We start from the raw sequence: 20,512 nt of genomic DNA on the forward strand, positions 1-20,512 counted from the left end.
AAGTGGAAGTAAGGATGCTCAACAGGCAGAGAAGGGACATCTATATCAGAGTTGGTTCTCAGGGAAGGCTTCCAGAAGCAAGGGATATACACACTGAGGGTTGAACAGTAAGCGGGAAATGGCTGGGAGAAGAAGTGAAGGAAGTATATTCTAGGCAGAAGAACTTAGAAACTGTAAATTTCTAGAGAGAGAACATAATGATCTATGTGAACTGAAAGTAATTCAATATGGTTGAAGCCCAGAATGTATGTCTATGTAGTGTGTAGTGGGTGGGGAGATTTTGAGACATGTAGCTAGAATATATAATATATGTTATATATGAAACATAATATCATGCAATATATCATTTTATATAATATGATATTAAAGGGTTTAAACATCTTGAGGGTGTCTGGGAGTCATTGAAAGACTTTAAGCAAATGGGAATTCTACCTTTAAAGAATGTTATTTAGTCCATTGTCAGAGACAGTATGCATGTAAATCATTATTATCTAAGACAGAAGCTTTTATATATCCCAGGAAAGTTAGAGAAACAATGGAATGTAAGGTAAGAGTTGGAAAATTATTTCTCCTTGAAAAGCTAAGGGAAATCTCTGTGAAGGGAGAACATTTTGGTTGGGCTTACAACTCAGGTAGGGTTGTAGACTACTCATTTATTACTGATCATTTTATCTTTAAAAAATAATTGTGAATATAAATAATACACAGGTGTCATTCTCCTAAAGTTAACCTTGCTTCTGAAAAATGATATCATGTTTTGATCTGGCAAATTTTATTGTAAAATTTATTGTAAGATACAATTTTTTTTTTTGCGGTACACGGGCCTCTCACTGTTGTGGCCTCTCCCGTTGCGGTGCACAGGCTCCGGACGTGCAGGCTCAGGGGCCATGGCTCACGGGCCCAGCCGCTCCATGGCATGTGGGATCTTCCCGGACCGGGGCACGAACTCCTGTCCCCTGCATCGGCAGGTAGACTCAACCACTGCACCACCAGGGAAGCTCTAAGATACAAAATGTAAAGATAATGCTGAAGTATAAATTACAATGAAGTCAATTGTACATTGATTTTTCAATGTCTAAGATTTCAATACAAAGTTAAAAACTAAAGTTATAACAATCTTTAAAAAAAGTTTTATTTTAATATGATTTTAAAGTTAAAGAAAAATTGCAGGAATAGTGCAAGGAACTCCAGGAACAATTGTTTATATTTTGCTCCATTTATCATTCGTTCTCCCTCTCTCTCTCTCTCTCCCTCTCTCTCTCCCTCTCTCTCTCTCTCTCTCTCTCTCTCTCTATATATATATATATATATGTATGTATATATGTAAAATTCTTATTTTATTCAATGGGTAACAATAGATTACAATCATTATTTAATTTGGTGTGCAAATTGTCCCATATTTGATCAATGTAGCCTCTCTAATCTGTTTCCTGTATTTCTTTGATATGTCCCCTTTATTCTTTGAATGTTTCCTTTTAAGTTTGTCTTATACTTTCCCTCCCCAGCCCTAGATTCAGCCTATTTTATAAGGAATTCTGATTTCTTTTAGTAGTGAGTGGTATATAGGAAACAAAATTTGGGTGCTTGGTGTGCTAATTGCTAATGGTGTCTCGTTGCTTCTCAGCCTTCTCAATGGACATAGCTAGACATATATATTATATTCATTATCTATAGTTCATGCCAGTACCTCCAACTTCTATGCAATACTACAGGATATATTTTAGTCTTCCCCTTTCTCATATGTGGAGTTCCCTTCTCCAATCATGAGAAAACTGACTCTTGATATCCTTAATAATCCTTTGCTCAAGTCAATAGAACTTTTTTTTTTTGATAAAAGATGAAAAAATTGATATAGAAGAATACATTTTTGTAAAAGAATAACATGCATGTGTAGTGAAAAAAAAATTTGTGGGAAGGGGATAAAGCTGAAGGAGGGCTGGTATTACCCAGTGTTTAAGCATGCTAAAAGCTACATTAACTAAACCAGTGTGATATTGGAACACAAAAATCAACAGAACAGGAGATAGACTGGGCCAAATAAACATAAAAATTGAATATTTGATAAAAGTGACATTTTAAACTAAAGGAAAAAATAAACAATATTTTTAAGAAATAGTATTGGGATAATAGGTAATTTGGGTAATTTGGAAAAATCAAACCATATCATACTGAGAATATGCCTTAAATTTTAGATACTGTTAATTCATTTCCCAAAAGAACGCTATTTTTATCTGAATTATTTTTTAAATGATGCAGAAAATATGTCAAGAATTTATTTTTCTTTTGCATGAATAAAGAAACATAGGCATTTATTGGAATTGAATGGGAATATATAATGCCTGCATATAATTAGGAAGAATAGATAGCTGACTATGTGGTAAAATTTAAAAGGCACCTATAACTAAATAGCATTTAACCAACCTACCATAATTACTTAACTTTAGAGTTCTTGATAATCATGTCCTGGAATTTAATTGCAAGTATTTATCATCTGCTAATACATTAGCAGATTTTATTTCTTTGTCAGGTCATCTGGCTCACAGTGTCATATTAAGCAATGAAACACAAAATAGTTAAGTTTTTACAGAAATCAGTATGAGAAGAAAATATACAGAATGTTGACTCTAGATGATTGATGTAGTTTAAGAGGTGAACATCGAGAGATCAAAATGTAAGTGCTGGGATCCTAGAAGTTAACCCTGAGAGAAAGTTGAAGAGACATAAGAGACAGACTCTGACTACTTAAATAATATGCCTAGGGCCAGCAGAATGCCACTTTAAGATAACCACAAAAAAAGGTTATCCAAGTGAACGCCAAGCTGAAGAAGACATAGAGCAAATTTGTCTCGATCTTTTCTTGGATTCATATCTCTATTGAGTTCCCACACATGTCTTCCCCAAAGAAGACATTCCTTGGAAATTTTAAATCAAGGCATTAAAATAGGGAAGGAAAAAAACCCCAAAACAATTCCTTGAAGTGTTGTCATGTAGAAAGATGGTCATATTTCTTCTTTCTGTGACCCCCAAATTTTGTACAGTTAGCCCATATCTTCCTTTTCTAGTTATTTCCATAGACAGCATTAATTGAAGTGAGTTTGGTGTACCTAATCAGAAAAATTACCTAACCTCCATGGTTTACTGGTTTCAGAACTTTTGTCTTACTGAACATGTGATTGTTCCAGCACAGAAATTGCTTTCATTAAGACCATCAGTGGCTTCCATATTGATAGCTTTAAAAGAAGCATTTCTGTTCTCTTTTTACTTTTTAAAGTTTTAATTTGTTCTCTTTTTAATTGCTGTGCACATTTGGCACAAGTGACACCTTTCTCTTACTTGACATTCCGTCCAATTTTGTTGTAGGAAAAACTTTCCCTCCAACTCTCTGGTCTCTCTGACATCTTCACTGATAATGCTTCCCTCTCTATCCTTTCACTTGCCAGGATTTTGTTCTTGGGTCTTCACTCCTCTAACCTACATGTTCTCTCCGAGCTATACCATCCACATTCATAGTTTTATATTTATGTTGCAATACCTCCACCTTCCACACACACATTTTATCTCTATAACTGATTTCTTTCCTCTCTCCCTGTAATTTAAACATCTAATTGCCCATGAAACATCTCCTTTTGGGCCATCCTTTGGTATTGCAAACTCACTATGCCCCATCAGTGACCTTTTAAATTTTTAATTAAAAATTAATTAATTTTTAATTAAAATTTTTAACTTTTTAATTTAAAAAATTTTTTATACAGCAGGTTCTTATTAGTTATCTATTTTATACATAATAGTGCATATATGTCAATCCCAATCTCCTAATTCATCCTCCCACCACCCCCAGCCCCATCAATGAACTTTTGATCATACTTTTTTCTTTTTATTTCATTATTTTTCTTTTTATTTCATTATTATTCTTCTTACTATCTGATTCTTCCCAGTTGGTGGTGGTACCATCCACCCGGATAATAAAGCAGAAATGAAAGTATTGTCTTAAAATCCTTTTCTTTCTCATTCAGTATACCGAATTATTCACTAAGCCCTAACAGATACCTGTTAGTATCTGAATAGGCTTTCTTTTCCAATTAATGCCTTTGCCTTACTTCAGGTCATTATCATCTCTCACCAAGATTAATTACTCTAACAGACTTTTTACTGATATCCCTACATCCAGACTTGTTCGTCTCGAAAATGTCTTCCACGTGTTTATCAGTGAAGTCTTCCAAAACTGTAAAGCCGAAGGTGCCATTTTCCTGGCTGTAGCCCACCAGTGACTACCCATTGCTGGTTGAATATAGTCTAAGCTCCCCATATGGCACATATGATTTGTCATCTGTCTGATTTTCCAGCTTTACTGCCTGCCACTCTCCCACACACTTTTACCCTCAGTCATAGGAAGATACCTTCCAGTTCCTTAAAACTATGATATTTCGTGCTTCTATGTTGTTTTTCACCTTCCTTTGCCTGGACTTTCTCCATTTCATCTTCCTAGTAAACAATTCTCCCCTGCTGAACTTCTACTTACCGGCTAAACCTTGCTAAAACATAATAAATTCCTCTATGAGTCTTTATTTCTCTCCCTTCTGAGTTTCTTTTGTCCTTTTTATTTATTTTATGAATCCATGTATTGAATTGGATTGAAATTACTTTTAAAAGTGGATTATTTTTTTCCTTTTAAACTTGAGCTCCCCGAGGAAAGAGCCTGTGTTTTAATAATCATTGTTGTCCTAACCCCCTGGTACATCTTTCGTCACACTGGCCAGTGAAATTAAGCCATGTTATTTTTAAAGGTAGTGTATAAAAGGTAAAAATTTACCTAAAACCAAAATTTACTTTTCAATATCCATAAACAATGTGCTACATTGGAGGCTAAATACTCCTTTTCGATACTCCCAACACAGCCAGATTTCTCTTTGTAGTTGGAAGAGATTGTTGTTTCCTTGACTGTATACCAGGTGAAGAAGTTAGTATAAAAAAATGTCCCTATCTTGAAATACAAGTAGCATGCAACAAATGAAATTCTTATATTATGAGAGATTCTTGGGGATGGAGATCAAGGAAACAGCAGATTTACTTCTTTGAGCTCAGGGGCACTTGTGAGTAAGCCCTTTCTGAGATGAAAATCAAGAGGAATTCTGGAAAGGTTGAGAAGGTGAAAAACTTGACAGTGAAGGTTCCTTCAGATTCCAGGAGTCTATGATTCTATTTATAACAAATAACTCACTATCTCAAGGCCAAAAATGGATATCCATGAGCTCCTATACTGAAACAGTGTATACATTTAAAACAACAGCAATGTTCTGTATTTGTTGAACAACTGAGGAAAGTGAGTTCACAATCTCCACAATTTTAAGAAGGTTAGAACCAATTAATAATGATACTTGGAGTTCATCATTGGAAAAGGGAATTGTTAATGAAACAGGAGCAAAAGAAGAGGGAGAAGATAAAAATGCAAAATGACTGTGAGAAACAGAGAAAGGGAATCAAAGTGAATCATATTAGATGGCCTTAATCATTGGAGGCACTAGTGGTTAAATGCACGGGCAATGGAGGAAAGCAGTCCTGGGCTCAAATCTTTGCCTGGCCAGTCCCAGTTGTGCAATATTAACTATCTCTAAAATAGGGATTCTAACTCCTGTGCCAGGTTGTTGTCAGGAGACTTCAATGTAGTAGGGTTTGTAGAGTATTCAGAAGTGCCTGGTTCATAGTATGTGCTTAGTGAATGCAACAGTTGTCAATATTATCCTTGTAGTGGAATATAGTGGGTAGGTAACCACATAGGTAACTCTGAACTTTACAAGTCTATGAATGGGACCCATCCAGCTTTTTTGGTGAAGGTTAAGTATCTGTCTAATAATGTGATTTTGAAAGAGGGTAGGGAATTCTAATTAATGAATTAATTTTTTAATGATTTGGGTTGCTGGTGAGCATGATTTTAAAAAGGGAATTGCATTACAGACATACACCTCAGCATTGCAGAGCCATTCTGTATATTGAGGATAGAACCACAACTTCATTTATATATTTAATCTGACTTGTTTTTTTCCTAGAGTTTGTCAGTGATATTTTGACCAAAAATTTTATTTATCTACTTTTATTCAGTAAAGATTATACAGCAAACAAGTAGTAAAACTTAAAATTTAAGACCTCCATATTTAATCTGCTTTTTTCAGTTCACTTACCCATGCATGTGTAATGCTTACATTGCGAGAATGACCCAAATCAAACTAATGTGTCTCTGAAATCGAGCCTGAATTCTTGCTAGGGTGGTACCTAATTCAAATGATCAGAGTATTATATTTTCCAAGATGTGATAGTAAACCAAGATGCCTTTTTCTTGAAGATCTGAAATTCATCTGAAACAATTAATAGCAGAGGGAAGTCTGCCATTAAAACATATTCTAGTGTGATTATGGGGAGGCAGTGTTAGTAAGAATAAAGATATCAGCGTCAGATAGAACTGGATTCAAATCCTATTATACTATAACATACAAGACATACAGCCTTTGGCAGCTTATATAATTTTTCTCAATTCTAGTTTCCTTCAGTGTTCCTTGAAAGTAAGAAAATCTACTTTCTAGGTGTGTTATGTAGAATTAACTGAAATAGTGCATATAAGGTAGTCTGCCTAACATATAGTAAATGACTGATAAACACATATCAACTCCCTTGCTCCCATACTTTCCATTGGGCCAGGTGGAGAAAAGAATAGATGAGGGAAGACTGTCATTTTCTAGGACTATAGAGCAGGATAAAAGTTCATAATGTTTAAAAAAGATGCAGAATTTCTAAGATAGACTTGGTTTCCAGTATTTTGTCAGGTATTGGGCCTTGTGTTAGATGATGCAGTAGAAAATGTGTTTGGTGCTGGGCTTGGGAAAATGTTCAGTGACCAGCTTAAATCTGCTATGGATTTAAATTTAGAGTTTAATTAAATAAATGTACAAATAAATTATGGTAACTATAATATGTCATGGAACAATTGATAGGAATGATGCATTGATATGAAAAATAAGATCATACTTCCAGAGATGAGATTTACAAGGGTAGATCATTTCAATGCATATGGAATAGGGGAAAGTCAGCAGAAGTAGAGAGAAAAGCTAAAGTGGACTGAGTTTTTTGAGAAGTGAATGGATAGAAGGGTACAAATATATGTGGTCTGTAGTTATTCTCTCTGTTAAAAACATTTTTATTTTAAAAAGGTATAGGGGTAAGCGAACTATTTCTTTACATTTGAGTTATTTATGTAGAACCTACGACACGTACTATTAAAAACTTGGCAAACTGAGGGGCTGCTTCCATTCAAAGTCAGTGTGAGTCACGATTATCTCTACTGCTGTCTAATTCTAAAAGCTTTGAGAGTCAATAGGCTAGCATTTAGGAATTTTCCATTTACTGACATTGATTCAATACATTTCTTGGTGGTAGCTCCACACATTTATTCATAGGCATTACTGGAAGCTTAAGACAGATTTAAAAATACCTGCCAATTGGATTTAAAGTCATGTTGAAACCAAGCTTAAAATTTGGAGGAAAGCTGGTAATGATGACTCAGTACGGAAGCTAAGTTAATGATTTAGTGATGAATTTCAGATCTGCAGAGAAACTGAACCAATCTCAGTGTGCAACTACCTTTAGACAACTTTCACTGACTGAAGAATTGCAGATAAGAACATTTTTGGCATGTTTCGAGAGTAATGGAATCCTTTGAATCAAATGCTTTTAAACCGTGATATCACATTGATTATTTTCCTAATTGCAGCTCCTCTTCTTATGTGATGGTGCAGCCTCTGTGATTCTGTAGCCTAATGTGACGGGAACCACTCCACACTGCTTCAGTAACAATGTACCCTCCAAATCATGTGTTGTTGCCTGGTGCTTAAGGCTGATATAACACTGCTTGCCTTTCCTCTTAGCCTGTTTGTTGAATATCTATTCATCCTTCAAGGCCCTGTCCAACCATCTCTTTCTTAGTCCTCTGACTCAAAGGGGATTTTACATTAAGGAGGTCTCTTTTTTTTATGTTTATTTAACTACTTACTATGCAAAAGCCACTTCCTTTTATAGTAGATTTAATGTTGCTTGATACACATTGAGCGGTGGGTTGGTGTTTGGTTATGAGAATAGTTTTTAAATGATTCTCTTTGTTGTTGATGTTTTCACAGAATGTCACACTCATTCAAAGGAAGTTGTTTGACTGCCAGCACTAAAGGCTGTCAGAACTTGTGGGAGTGCTAAGTGGAACCAATCAAATTCTAACTGACCTGTTTCTACACTTCAATGACAAAGAGGAATTTCTCCTACTTTGTGAAGTGGAAAGGCTCAGCTCCCATACCTGGCTGAAGAGTTAGCCAATTTGGGGGACAGATTTTCCTTGCCACTTGAAGCTATAAACCTGGTCTTCCTTATTAATTAATTTTAGAAAATAATTCTGATGTAATTTTTATTGAATAGACAATAAACTTTAAGTCTGACACACAAACAAGAAAATCTAGTTTAAATCCATTAACTAGGTAGAATGTGCTTTTTGCCCCAAGGCAGAAAACATTTTTAGTCAAATTGAGAACCATTTCCAAAGTGATTTTTAGATGCCTTGTCAATTTTAATATCCCCATTGTATTTATTCTCAGATAAGTAGAGTTCCTGATTTGAAGAAGTGTAATGACAAATATTTTAAGATGAAACACATACGTAATTATTAGAAAATGTTTTGAAGCATTGCAAGAGATCAGTGAGAATCTATTTTTAGGTTATTACAGACAACACATGAGGGAAAACACATTTTCGGGATAACTTGACTAGATTTATTTTTAAGGTAGTCAGGAACAGTTAGATATTCTGATCTTCCCCTTAGTTTATTGCATCCTGCAGAATGGATGTATTCATTCACTGAACAGATGGATGTATACACAAATAATTGCACAAATTATGATATTGCTATGGGGGAAACAGTGCTGAAGTTACACAAAATTCAAATGGGCTTGTCAGAGTAGTCACCTCTGTGAGGAGGGGAAAGGGCAGCTGCATATGAGCAGTGGGCAGGAGGAAGATCATCTTAGGCAGAGGGAGTGGCACATGGAGAAGAGGCAGGAAGGAGTGCCAGTGTCGATGGAACAAAATGCCAGTGTGGCTAGTGTGGAATGAGCCAAAGGGTCAAGGTTTTGAGATGGAAGTATAGGTAGATGAGGGCCAGATAGGGCAGAAGGTTAATATTGTGGTATAGGTACTCACTATGTACCCACAGAAATGAATGAATAAAAAAGCTTCATAACATAATGGGAACAAGGTGCTTTTCTCTCTTCCATTTTGATGAATATGATCTTTCCTTTTTGCAGTCAGCCAGGCATCCATCTTCTTCATGCAGTGTGGGGAGTGGGGTTAATATTATCAAAGTGAAAGACAAATAAGAGGCCCAGCTTTGAATACCTAAATGGAAATTTTGAGCCTTCAACAAGACAATAGTGCTGAAAGCCAGGCTTTGTTCACACCAAAAAGGGTTTCCTAAATTCCTGTGATCCAGGCTCATAGACTTGAACACTGAGTTTATTATAAACCATGGACAAAAGACACTCAAGAGATAAAGTAAGGGATTTTCTGCCATATGAGATGGGGAAAGCATACCTCTTCTGCCCTGGTAAAGGATAGAAAAGGGAACCCTGATAGAAGGCAATTTATGCAAATGGTCAGACAAGGTTTTTTGACCTCTTACCTCTGAGCTGAAATCCCAGGGTGGGGAGCATGTTTCATTGAAATTGAAAGCTTACAGCACAGTTTTCCAGTGACTTAGTGAGTAGACTACAGCAGAATAAAAATGGTGGTATGGTATGGTATGGTCAATCCCAAGACTTCCTCAGTGCTTGTGTTGGATTGAGGGCTCAGAAAGTTCTGCTTGACCAGTGGGGAATTCAGAAGTCAGCTGAGATGGGCCAGTGTATCTGCCATGCTCCTGCCATGCCCACAGCAAGGGGTCAGGGGATCCCACAAAGAAGTCAAGCATTAACAACCTTGGCAAAGATCCAGATGAAGGATGTATAGGGGAAGGAAAAAATTTCCCTTTATGCTTTTTGGGTTCTTCTGGCTGGTCTAAGAATTAAATTGACATGAGACAGATTAACAGGTTAAAATCAAATTTAATTACATACGTAATGGGACCACATAAGAAAAATGAGACCCAAAGAGAAGTTAGGCAATTATATAAGATGGCTTATATGCCATCTGAGAGAAGGAGAAGGAGTAGAGTTTGGGACTTCAAAGGGCAGGAAGGCAATTCACCTGGAGACTTTGGTCTCCAGGTCCAGGAGTTCCCCCTACCACAACTAGCCCATATTCTTCATAGATATCTATGGTGATAATGCTCTTCCTGGATCAGGCCCTTTATCTAAATTCTTTTAGGCAGTTAAGGAGGTAAAAAAAGAAAGACTTCCTAAGTTATTTGTTTCTTAAAAATAATCAGCCTAAAATAATCCTCCTGCCAAAGAGACACATTTTGGCGTGGCAAACTTTGCTTCCCTACAGATGTGACTGAGACTTAAGAGTCTTGCAGCTCCAGTAAAGGCTGAGATTGGGCTCAGTTAGAAGGAGATGATCATAGTTCCCAAACTGATCCAACTGAACAAACCAGCCAGGGATTCCAGCAGTAGATGTCAGCAGGGAGCCAAGTGACCAGACAGATAAGGGACGTGTTGCAGATTCCAGAGAACACAAAGGAGAGCAGGAACCTGCTGGTTTGGGTCTGAGGCTACCTTTTTCCTGCCACTACAAGGTCACAGAAGCCCACCTGTCTATAAACTCAGATACCTCCTTGAAGAAAAACTGTGGGTTGGAGGAAATACATAAAACTGAACATTTACCAGATATGACTAAGATTTTAGAAAAAGAATATACAAGAATATGATGAGGTAGCATTAATTAGCACTTTGTGTTAATTCATTCAATAAATAACCATTGAGTGTGTCTTATTTATCATGCACAGGGAATACAATAGACACTAACCCTTGTCCTCCTGGAGCTTACATTCTAGTGAGAGTAGTTCCCAGTTGAAGCTATAGAAAAAAAGAAAACAGAAAACACATAATTAGAAAAATAAAGATGGGACAATTTATTTTCACATTCAATAGTAGTATGTTATATATCTTTAATTCCACAACAATGGGGATGAAAAGTATTCTGGTGGTATGCATGACCTTGCTGTGGTTAAGAAGAGCTAAAAATGGTTACAGAGTTTATTCCTGCTTGGACACTAACTTTAAATAACTTGACGGCTTAACATGCAGTCAGTCATAGAGTCACAAAAATATGGGGCTGGAAAGACATCTTAGTTTGACTGGTAAGGAAACAGATGTGCAAAGAATTGAAGATACAATCACTGCTATAGTTGGGATTTAAATATATGTTCCTTGACATTAGTCCAGGGCTCTTTATAATGGAACAGAGCTTCCATTCAGATCTTAATAGAACATATTCATTGATTACTTCACCTTGATATCAATAGGCCCTTTCTTGGGCAGGCTCTTATGAGTATGGAGAACACAATGGGCCATGCAAAGATGTTTAAGGAGGGTAGAGGATTAGTAGAAGAATAGACACTCATTAGAGGGGTTAGTTTCTTCTGTTTCTCTTTAGCATGTGAATGATAGCCCAGAAAAGGCCCAAGCAACCTTAGAGGCAGAGTGTCCACCAAGGTGACAACCTACTCAGTAGGGGTAAAAGCGAGGACTCAGGAATGAGGCATCTGGGTTCAAATCCCAGCTCTACCACCTATCAGCTAGCTTCATAATCAGTTGGGAACCTTGTAGCAGGAAAGTTTTTAAATAAAAGATCAAATGCTGTCTCTAACAGTGTTGAGTTTTTGTTGTTGTTTGGTTTGGTTTGAGTTCTGGCACATTTTTAGGTGAGGCTCACGGTGTGAACAGGCAAAGGAGTTTTCTGTGGGAGGTAATGCCTGTAGGCAGAATGAACTGTCCGGTCTCCTCTTGGCGAGGAGCTCAGGGCTGTGAGAACAGAGGAGCTAGGGGGCCTCGAGGAAGGTTCGGAAGATGGAGGAGATGAGATCTTGCCGGTGGTGTTGATGGTGCCTTTGCTGTCTGAGCTGGACTCAGAGTTGCTGCCCCTGCAGTAGGCGCCCAAGCCTGGGAGGATGCAGATACAGACGGCAGCAGAGGAGCAGTGGATGGAGGGGCCGCTCAGGCGGCCAAGAGACACGCAGGATGGGGCTTCTTGATTCTTGTCATCTGGGTCAGGGGTCGATGACAGTCTTTTCACACTGTTGTCCCTCTCTGAGCTCTTATGCTTCACAGCTCCCGCCAATAGCTTTGCCTGGGAGAATTTGTTCTTGGTGCTTGTACGTATGTGTAGTGGGTGGGAGTGAAAGGGTTAGGCTAAGTCATACTGAAAAAGGGTTCACCATAATAGGAAAAATACAAAAATCATTTCTGATCCCCACCCCCAGAAAAAAACTATTCAAAATAAATTATCCTTAGTATATTTTAATAGGAGATTTAGTCTGTTTATTTTTATGATAAATTTTAGTATTTTGCACAGTACAGTTGTTGAAGAGTATATTTTTGCAATTTAAGCAACAATAGTGAGGTTTTTTCATCTTATTGAATACTACATTAAATTTGAATAAGTTAACAAAGCAAACTTTTCTCTCAAATATTAAGTTTAAATGCTGTTAGAGAAAAAGTTAATGAAAACATTTAAGAAATACATATTTTTCTTTGTGCCAAGTGACTAACTTACAGTTATCTTCTTAGGGCTCCTTAAGTTCTAAGATTGGATTTAAAAATAAATATAGTGTAAGATATAAGTGGGAATCTAAGTTTTCTACCTTAACTTCAGAGCAAAAAGAATATAAACCTAATGCAAGCAATGATGTTATTTTATGGATTTTCTGTAATTAGTTTAACAACGTTCAGATTCTGCAGTTGATAAATCAAGCCTTTGAGCCTCAAGTAAGATTGTATACTTGCTTGTCATTTGAACTGTACCTTGGTTAGATGTTTATTAGTATTCCTATTGAGTTCCTTCCATCATGTTAATGAAGAAATCATCTCAGTTTTCTAAAATCAAAGTGGACAAAACGAAAGTTAATAATAGAACTAGGACTAGAACCCACTTATTTTATTTTTAGTTCAATGCATTCTCAGACTGATTCCATTTCCTAGTGTGGATTAGAACTGCTCAATATGATCAGTGATTTATTTTTAATTCTCTTCTTCTTTGTCTCTCCTCTGGGAGGAAAAAAAAAGGTGTTCTTCCTCCTGTGGACATATTTAGAGGGTGCTAAGAGCTACAGGTTGTCACCATAATGATCATATCCCCCTCTGTGACATTTGATCCTTATTTGTATGGATTATTCAACTAAAGCATGTGTGTCTCTCAGTTTTTTCACCTTTTATTACATGTATATTTTTAAAACATTTTAATCATGCTTTGAGATGGTTTATTTTATTACATAACATACCTCTGGCCTGGAATCTCATGACATTATCGATTGAGTAGAAATTTTTTTAGTGATTTAAATGCAGGAATGTCTCCAAAATAAGTTATATTAAAATATGGGGATTCGCCTTATCTGTAACTTGAACAAAAGTCCCTGCAGTGTGAGTCTAAGTCTTCCAAGTAAAACAATTTTTAATGTAATTTATTTTCAGCTGTTCACAACTTCTTATATCTACTTTTCTTTCTTTTTATTTTCATAAATTAAAATTTGATTGTATAATATAAAAACCTTAGGTTCCCAGGGAGTTTTGGGGGACTTAAAAAATTGTGTTTGTGTGTGTGTGTGTTTCCATATCTTTTTTGCAGTTTCCCCTCTTAGTTGGAAAGCTACACTTGGGTACAGATATCTGGGTACAATGTCACTGATGGAATTAAGAAATTTTTGTTTTTCTAACTTTTGTAGCTCCGGCTAGCTTCACAGGGGTTTCTATCAGTTGAAATGGCATCTTCGACTTCAGCCAAGTGTAGGTTATTAGGTTATGAGTGCCAAAAACGTTGAGTCGTCTCCACACTTCATCCAGCAAGAATAAAAGCAAGATTGTAAAATAATTATAATCTCTTGAATCAAAGCCAGCCATGCAGCCTGAGTCCATCTTTCTTCATTAATTTGTATACAGTTCTTATTTTAACAGAACAAATTTTCAGAGGGTACTCACATGGGACTGCTGAACCAGCTGTACAACTTTTATTTTGAAGAAAAAAGTTGAGCCTCAGAACGGGCTGTTTTAAAGACAGGGAGGGACTTAGCTTTTCCGAGCTTGACCAGCATGTGGAAGGAGTGCTCTCATGGCTGCAATAACCTAGTGAGCTCCTACCTGGGTGACACGGGGGTAGGAAGGTTTCTGTTTGTTTTGTTCTGTTTCTGAGGGTCCTGTGCACTCCTCTTGTCCATGTCAACGTGACTCGGTGTTTTTGCACACCCTGCTCTGTGGGGGAGTGCCCCAACGTGCCTGTCTTATGTGGCCTCTATGGACACACTGCTCAGCTGGCAGAGAGCAGCGAAGTTTTCTCGAGCACCCAAAAAGAGAAAGAGAAAACTACTTTTTCCTTCTGGGCTCCTTGCAGCACAATAGATCAGGATAAGCTTCCACATTCTCTCCCTGGATTTCTGGAGTGGTTTCCAGGAACAAGTTAAACTTTCACCTTTAAATGGATGACCATGTCACAATCAGGAGGAAACATCTCCAAAGACCCATCTTTAGGTAAGTCATGCTACATCCTAGGTGGCTCCAGGGCTATCAGGAAAAGTAATTTCTCTTTTTCATACTTAACTTGGGAATTCTGGCACTAAACTACGGCAAAGCAATAAAGAGTGTGCCTAAAGTTTAATTTAATGCATACTGAAGGAGTCCTTTTATTTTCTAGTTTCTGAAACCCTATGCCCAAGCATTTATTAATTCTTCAAAATGTATTTTAGAAATGTATTGCATTAGCTTTTTATGCACATGAATGACATAGCACTGGAAAAACTTCTGAAACATTATGCAATCCCTCTCTGTTTCTAGTGGTTGCATAGCCCTGTAAATGGGAAATGTTGTGCTTGGTTCTTTCAACTGATTTCGCTCAGAAGTAGTATTCCACTGCTGTGAATGCTACACTTTTTTGAAGTAATATATGGGGAGACAAATTTGAACTTGATGGCTATTATACTAGAGTGTGTACATCTTACAGCTAGTTCAGGAGTATCTGTATAGCAGTTAAAGAAACAGTAGGGCAATAGGAGATATTTTACACTGGGGTGGAATCTTGGGCCAGGCAGAATGTAGATCTAGTATAATGGATTGGGCTAAGGTTTTATTCTGAGGGGAGAGACACTCTTTTTCTAAGACAGCAGCAATTTCTTCATTGACTCTATAACTCTTGATTCTTCAGTTACCTGTTATGTGCTTTAGAATCCAGAATTGGGAATTAAGAATTTTAAAGTAGCTAGAAAATGAACACAAACAATTTCTGCCTCTTAAAACGACAAGTTTAAAAAGTTAATTGTATAATAAATTTGTGTTTCCCCCCAGGTAATATCTTAAATATAGCAAAGATACTACATGTTAACAATACTAAATGTTAAAGTCAATTTGCAGCCACTGGTTGTTGATCTTGAATTAACAACAGGATGATAGAAGTTTATGGGTGGAATTCCTGACATTCCATCGTTGTTAAATAATGAATAAGAGTGGGCCTCAAGGAGTATAGTTATATAAAATGTTTCAATTTTATGTATTGATTAAGCATTACAACAATATTATTAGTAGAAAATAATATACTCTTGCAATGCTTAAAACAAAATGTTAGCCCAAATCTGTTTTAAAACCTTTTGAAGATAAATATTTTTAAATCTATGTTATGGATTTCATATAATGTGTCTACTTATATATGCATTTGTAAATTTAACCAAAAATCCAAAATGACCCCCCCCCCCCCCCCCCCCGCCGCAAATGTGTATTCGCCTGCCATATTTCTTATGGCAGGAACTGGAAAAGTTCTTCCAGTCCCTACATAATTCACTTCTATTTTCTCTCAAGTGCATGTGTGACTTCAAAGAGGTATGAGAGTTGCACAGATAATTCTAAACTCAACCGCACTGAGGCATCGCTTGAAGAGGGCACCTTCAGAAGTTCAGGAGGGCAAGGTTATGTTGGATAAAATCAGATCCACTTAGCCATCAACTTTAGTGTATTACTCCATTGTGAAGCTGTTGTGATTTGTGGCAGGTGATCTTTCATTGGTTTATGCCAAATTCTTGTCTCCTCCTGATAAATTATATGCTAAGGTGCCACTCGCAGGGGAATTACAATTCGACTGTGCTTCTGTTATTTTTCATATAAAGAGCAGATCCTTTGTGGAAGGTGGGATTCTTTGTCCAGATAATTAGAATAAAATTTGGTAAATTCAAATGATTGCTTTATGATCCTGATGACCTAGAAGAGAAAACACAGCTACCAAAGAGGACATACTTTCACCCAGGCAATTATTTCAAGTAAGTGTTGAAATGGGTCCCTGACTGAAAACAGATTAAGGCTAGATGTAGGGTGGGACTGATTGGTCAACTGGCATGTTGACAGCTGACTTTGCTTTAATCAGGATGTGATTGTGATGAAGGAAAAGGGAGGTGGAGAGTATCTTAAACGATCCAAATGACTAGATGTAATTCCTCAGAGAAAGTTTTAGGCTGTTCTTTAGTAATGGGCTTTCTAATAGCTAGTTGTGCTTTTGGGCAAGCTGGGAAGTGGTTTAAGCTTGGCGTTGGCATCTTTGGCCCATATCCCATGTCTCACTTCATTTTCTTTGTCAGCCTCCTTTCGCAGCTCCCTTGTCCTCTTGGGCTCTTCCTGGGCTGTCCAGCCTTTCACACTGAGACATCCTTCTAGGCCTGCCCTTTCTGGTCAGAGACCCATGTACCAGACCTTTCCTTCTCAGTATGTACTTGTGTACAACCCGCTTCCTAAGGGCTTTGCACACTGTTTCTCAATCCACATGGTAAGCGAATCTGTGCTAGAATGTTTCATATGTGCTAGTTTACAAGTTTAACAGAAAATTTGTGAAGTATCTTTGCTTTTTATAAATAATTCATTTAAAATTTTAGTCTTTAAGAGAGATCAGCCCAGAATTTATTTTAGGAACATCTGACATATTGACACCATTCAAATTTCTATATACATGCTACTTTCTTCTGGACTTGAACCCACAGCTTTAATTCAATTCACCTGGCATTCTCTGGTTGAGTAGACCTGTCCATAATCTGGGATATGGCACTGGGGAGGCCAGACATGATAACAAGAAACAAACCTTACTGACCCTCACAAGGCAGATCATCTAGTATATATCTAAGTAACCATGGCACAGGCCGATCATGGGTGCCAAAAAAGAGATAACAGCATTGTGGGAAATTATAATGGAAAAGACAGATTTCAGACTAATCTGGTACTAAGTGAATTGAGAAAGATAAGAGCAAGATTTTTTAAATTTAATTTTTGAGACTGAATTAATATCAATTTTTCATCAACATGATCTCCCTAAATTTCAGATAGTAAAAGTCATCCATCAGGTGTAAAAAATTTGAGAGATTTTTAGAGGAGATGATGAATATTGAAATTCCATTGCGGTATGCTATTGGGAAGTCTGGGAGGAATCTTACGTGCTATTAAGAAACTGTCTCTAAGAATGTTTCTCCTACAGTGCTGATTCTCAAATCATTTCACATAGTTAGGTTATTAAATCTATATTTTAAAAGTCTATCATGGAAATTTTAGATATACATTTTCATGTCAGATCTGTGAAGCAAGGAACAAAGGCAGAGTTTCTTTTACGGCTGAGGCGGGAGTATATATGATCTCTTTCATGCATTTCACATGTTACTTTGGGATCAATGAGACTATTCAGTCCTGAGCATATATATATGATGCATCTCAGACATATTTTGTGGTTCTGCCTGCAGATGTTCTTGTAGCTCAGACTTGTACCAAGAAGAGATGGTTCTCCCTTTACTCAAGAGAAACACTTTAGGCTTTATATTGTAATTTTCTAGGAAGGAAACACTGTTACAAAACATGTATTAATGTGTTTTCCATCAACAACACTGAGTTTGTTCCTCAGCACTTAGAAAATAAAATTGCATAGATCTTTAAAATCCAAGATATGAATCAACACGATATGAGAGCCCTCAGATACACACATTCTTTAGACCTTTAAAAACTTCTTTTTCTGTATTACTACAGAGTTTTATCTCTAGTAATCATAATCTCTTTATATAAAAAGATTCATCAATTTACAGCACATTTCAGATGAAGTACCTTTATGTAACTTCAGTGAAACAATTGCTGAAGACACTTCCATCTTATTGCATACTCATATTGCTTAGTGAACTTTCTATATTCCCAGGGGATGAATCAATCTTAGACTTTGATACACGAAAAATCTGTTTCTCCTAATAAAATTGCATCAGTGAAAATAATTCTTATCTGAATTTCACTGCCATGAAGTGTTTAGTGTTTAAGTCTGGGTTTTTGTTGTAATTATCTCCTCCCACTTGATTTGATATTTTATTTTATCATATTCTATTGTATGTGCATCTTTTCTTTTTCTGTTTGTTGCTTTAAATTCTTTCTGAAAGTAGGTAGAAAAATGAATTAAAAAATAAATTGAAACTCTTATTACATGTTAAGACTTATTTAGTATTTTTTAGAACCAACAACCTTTTGAAACTCTTTCAGAATTCAAAAGTGGATAAGTTATTTTTGGGGTGACTTCTCATTAGAAGTAGCACTAAAAAGCTACAAATGAAATCATACAAATAGTTCTTCATCAGCCCTAGAATTGAGAACCGGTCTACGCATCCAGGAGCTGAGACAGTAAAGTACAAGTCAAATGGCTGCCAGGGCCCAAGACCAATGAAAATCATATTGGGTTCTTCATAGCATTTAGAACATGCTGTTTCTTCTCTTTATGTCTTTTCAAAGTTTTATTTTTACAAGTGTCTGTTAGCAGAGGAATTCTGAGTGTATTTTTGGCAAGCATATTCTCTTCACATGAAGATGTAGAAAGCAGTGAGATGCCTAGGAAAAGAAAAGCGGTCCTAATTTTGTTTGTTTGTGGACCTACTGGGGATGGTTAGTACCCTATTGCTGGGTCTGAATTCTAATTTCTAGGTTGTGATCTATTCTTTATAGAGGAATAGCATAAAATATCTGTTACATATTTAAAATCATATACCTTTTGGACTGTAATCATTTTTATTTAGTCCCACTTTATGCTCAGTGTATTAACATCAGTGTCAAAGCTAGATCAGAAGTTGCTAATATGCAGGGATGACACCACATTTCTGATTTTTAGACAGTAATAAGGAATCAGTAATATTACTGATTTTTAGACAGTAATAAGATGGAGCACCTGACTGCTTTGCCAATTTACAGTAGTTTTCTAGGTGTTAATTATTCCATGTTTCAGACCCATTTCCTTCAGTGTTTTGGGAACAATAGAAAACGTGAACAAATAATATAAAATGCAAAATCACTTCAAAATTTAAACAAGTTGTAATACATTATAGGACATTGGCATTTTTGTCTCATAAATATTTAAGTATTTATGACATTCTGTGCTTTGTCTCTTTTTAACACCTTCTCACAAAAAAATGTGTACTTTAGAGAGAAATGTATTTAGTATAAAGTCATCAAAGTGAAAAGTAATTACATGGAAAAAAAAGTGTGAACTGTGAAAGTAGTAGGGTATATTAAATACCTTTTCTTTTATGAAATGTATTTCCTCATAAGAAAAAGCTCTATGTAAGTCAAATCCAAAATATAACTCTATATTTATGAAAATATTTTACCAGTTTTTGTTTATAGGAGATTGTGAATTCATTTATTTAAAAAAAGAGAGAAAAAGGAAAATGAATTGACTTGCAATGGCTACATAGTTATATACTGGAAATTTAGTTTCAGGGTTTTTTTTAAATGATAATTTTTATGTAAGTGACAATTGATTGATAGAACAAAATAATTAACACTTAAGTTATTTCCACTTGCTATGAAAGTGAAAAATACTTCTGGAGGTGGGAGGGAGGGAGACGCAAGAGGGAAGAGATATGGGGATATATGTATATGTATAACTGATTCACTTTGTTATAAAGGAGAAACTAACACACCATTGTAAAGCAATTTTACTCCAATAAAGATGTTAAAAAAAAAACAAACTTCTGGAAAATAGACATAGTGATATGAATTTAAAGTCTATGACATTATCAGACACAATGCTAATTAATAGAAGAACAAATATATTTTATAACAGACATGTTCATTACAAATTAATCTTTTAGTTGTCTAGGTCAAGATGTTTCTGCTGGTCAAAGGTCGTTGTATGACTTATAGGGAAGGAATAGACACAATTGATCTTTAAAATAAATTACAAAGATCAGGGTAAAACAACAAATACATTTGAATGTAAGACAGGAAATGTTTATCAAGGAAAAAACTGTCAGACATTGTGGTGCCTTTTTTTACCCCAGTTGAGATAAAAGTAG

At 36.2% G+C, this 20,512-nt stretch overlaps 1 protein-coding gene and 1 long non-coding RNA gene across 32 annotated transcripts in view; one reads left to right on the forward strand and one right to left on the reverse strand.

Moving 5' to 3' along the window:
- The window catches only part of PDE1A (phosphodiesterase 1A), a 366,044-nt gene that overhangs the window by 72,227 nt on the left and 273,305 nt on the right, over window positions 1–20,512 (forward strand). The window contains exon 1 of one of the 31 annotated variants that reach the window (XM_067741317.1): window positions 14,055–14,702. The exons of the other annotated variants lie outside the window; for them this stretch is intronic. Coding sequence (XP_067597418.1) covers window positions 14,650–14,702 — 53 coding nt within the window. The 5' untranslated portion in view covers window positions 14,055–14,649. Of the gene's footprint in view, window positions 1–14,054; window positions 14,703–20,512 lie in introns of those variants that run through there. 31 annotated transcript variants of the gene reach the window in all.
- LOC137226445 (uncharacterized) lies at window positions 900–14,387 on the reverse strand. The gene is made up of 4 exons (XR_010944353.1): window positions 14,157–14,387; window positions 12,987–13,058; window positions 10,990–11,039; window positions 900–1,000 (listed from the first exon to the last, which is right to left on the reverse strand). It is a non-coding gene; the product is annotated as an uncharacterized lncRNA (long non-coding RNA).

The sequence above is a fragment of the Pseudorca crassidens genome, chromosome 6 (genome assembly GCF_039906515.1).
Source record: "Pseudorca crassidens isolate mPseCra1 chromosome 6, mPseCra1.hap1, whole genome shotgun sequence".
In the NCBI taxonomy this organism is placed as follows: Eukaryota; Metazoa; Chordata; class Mammalia; order Artiodactyla; family Delphinidae; genus Pseudorca; species Pseudorca crassidens.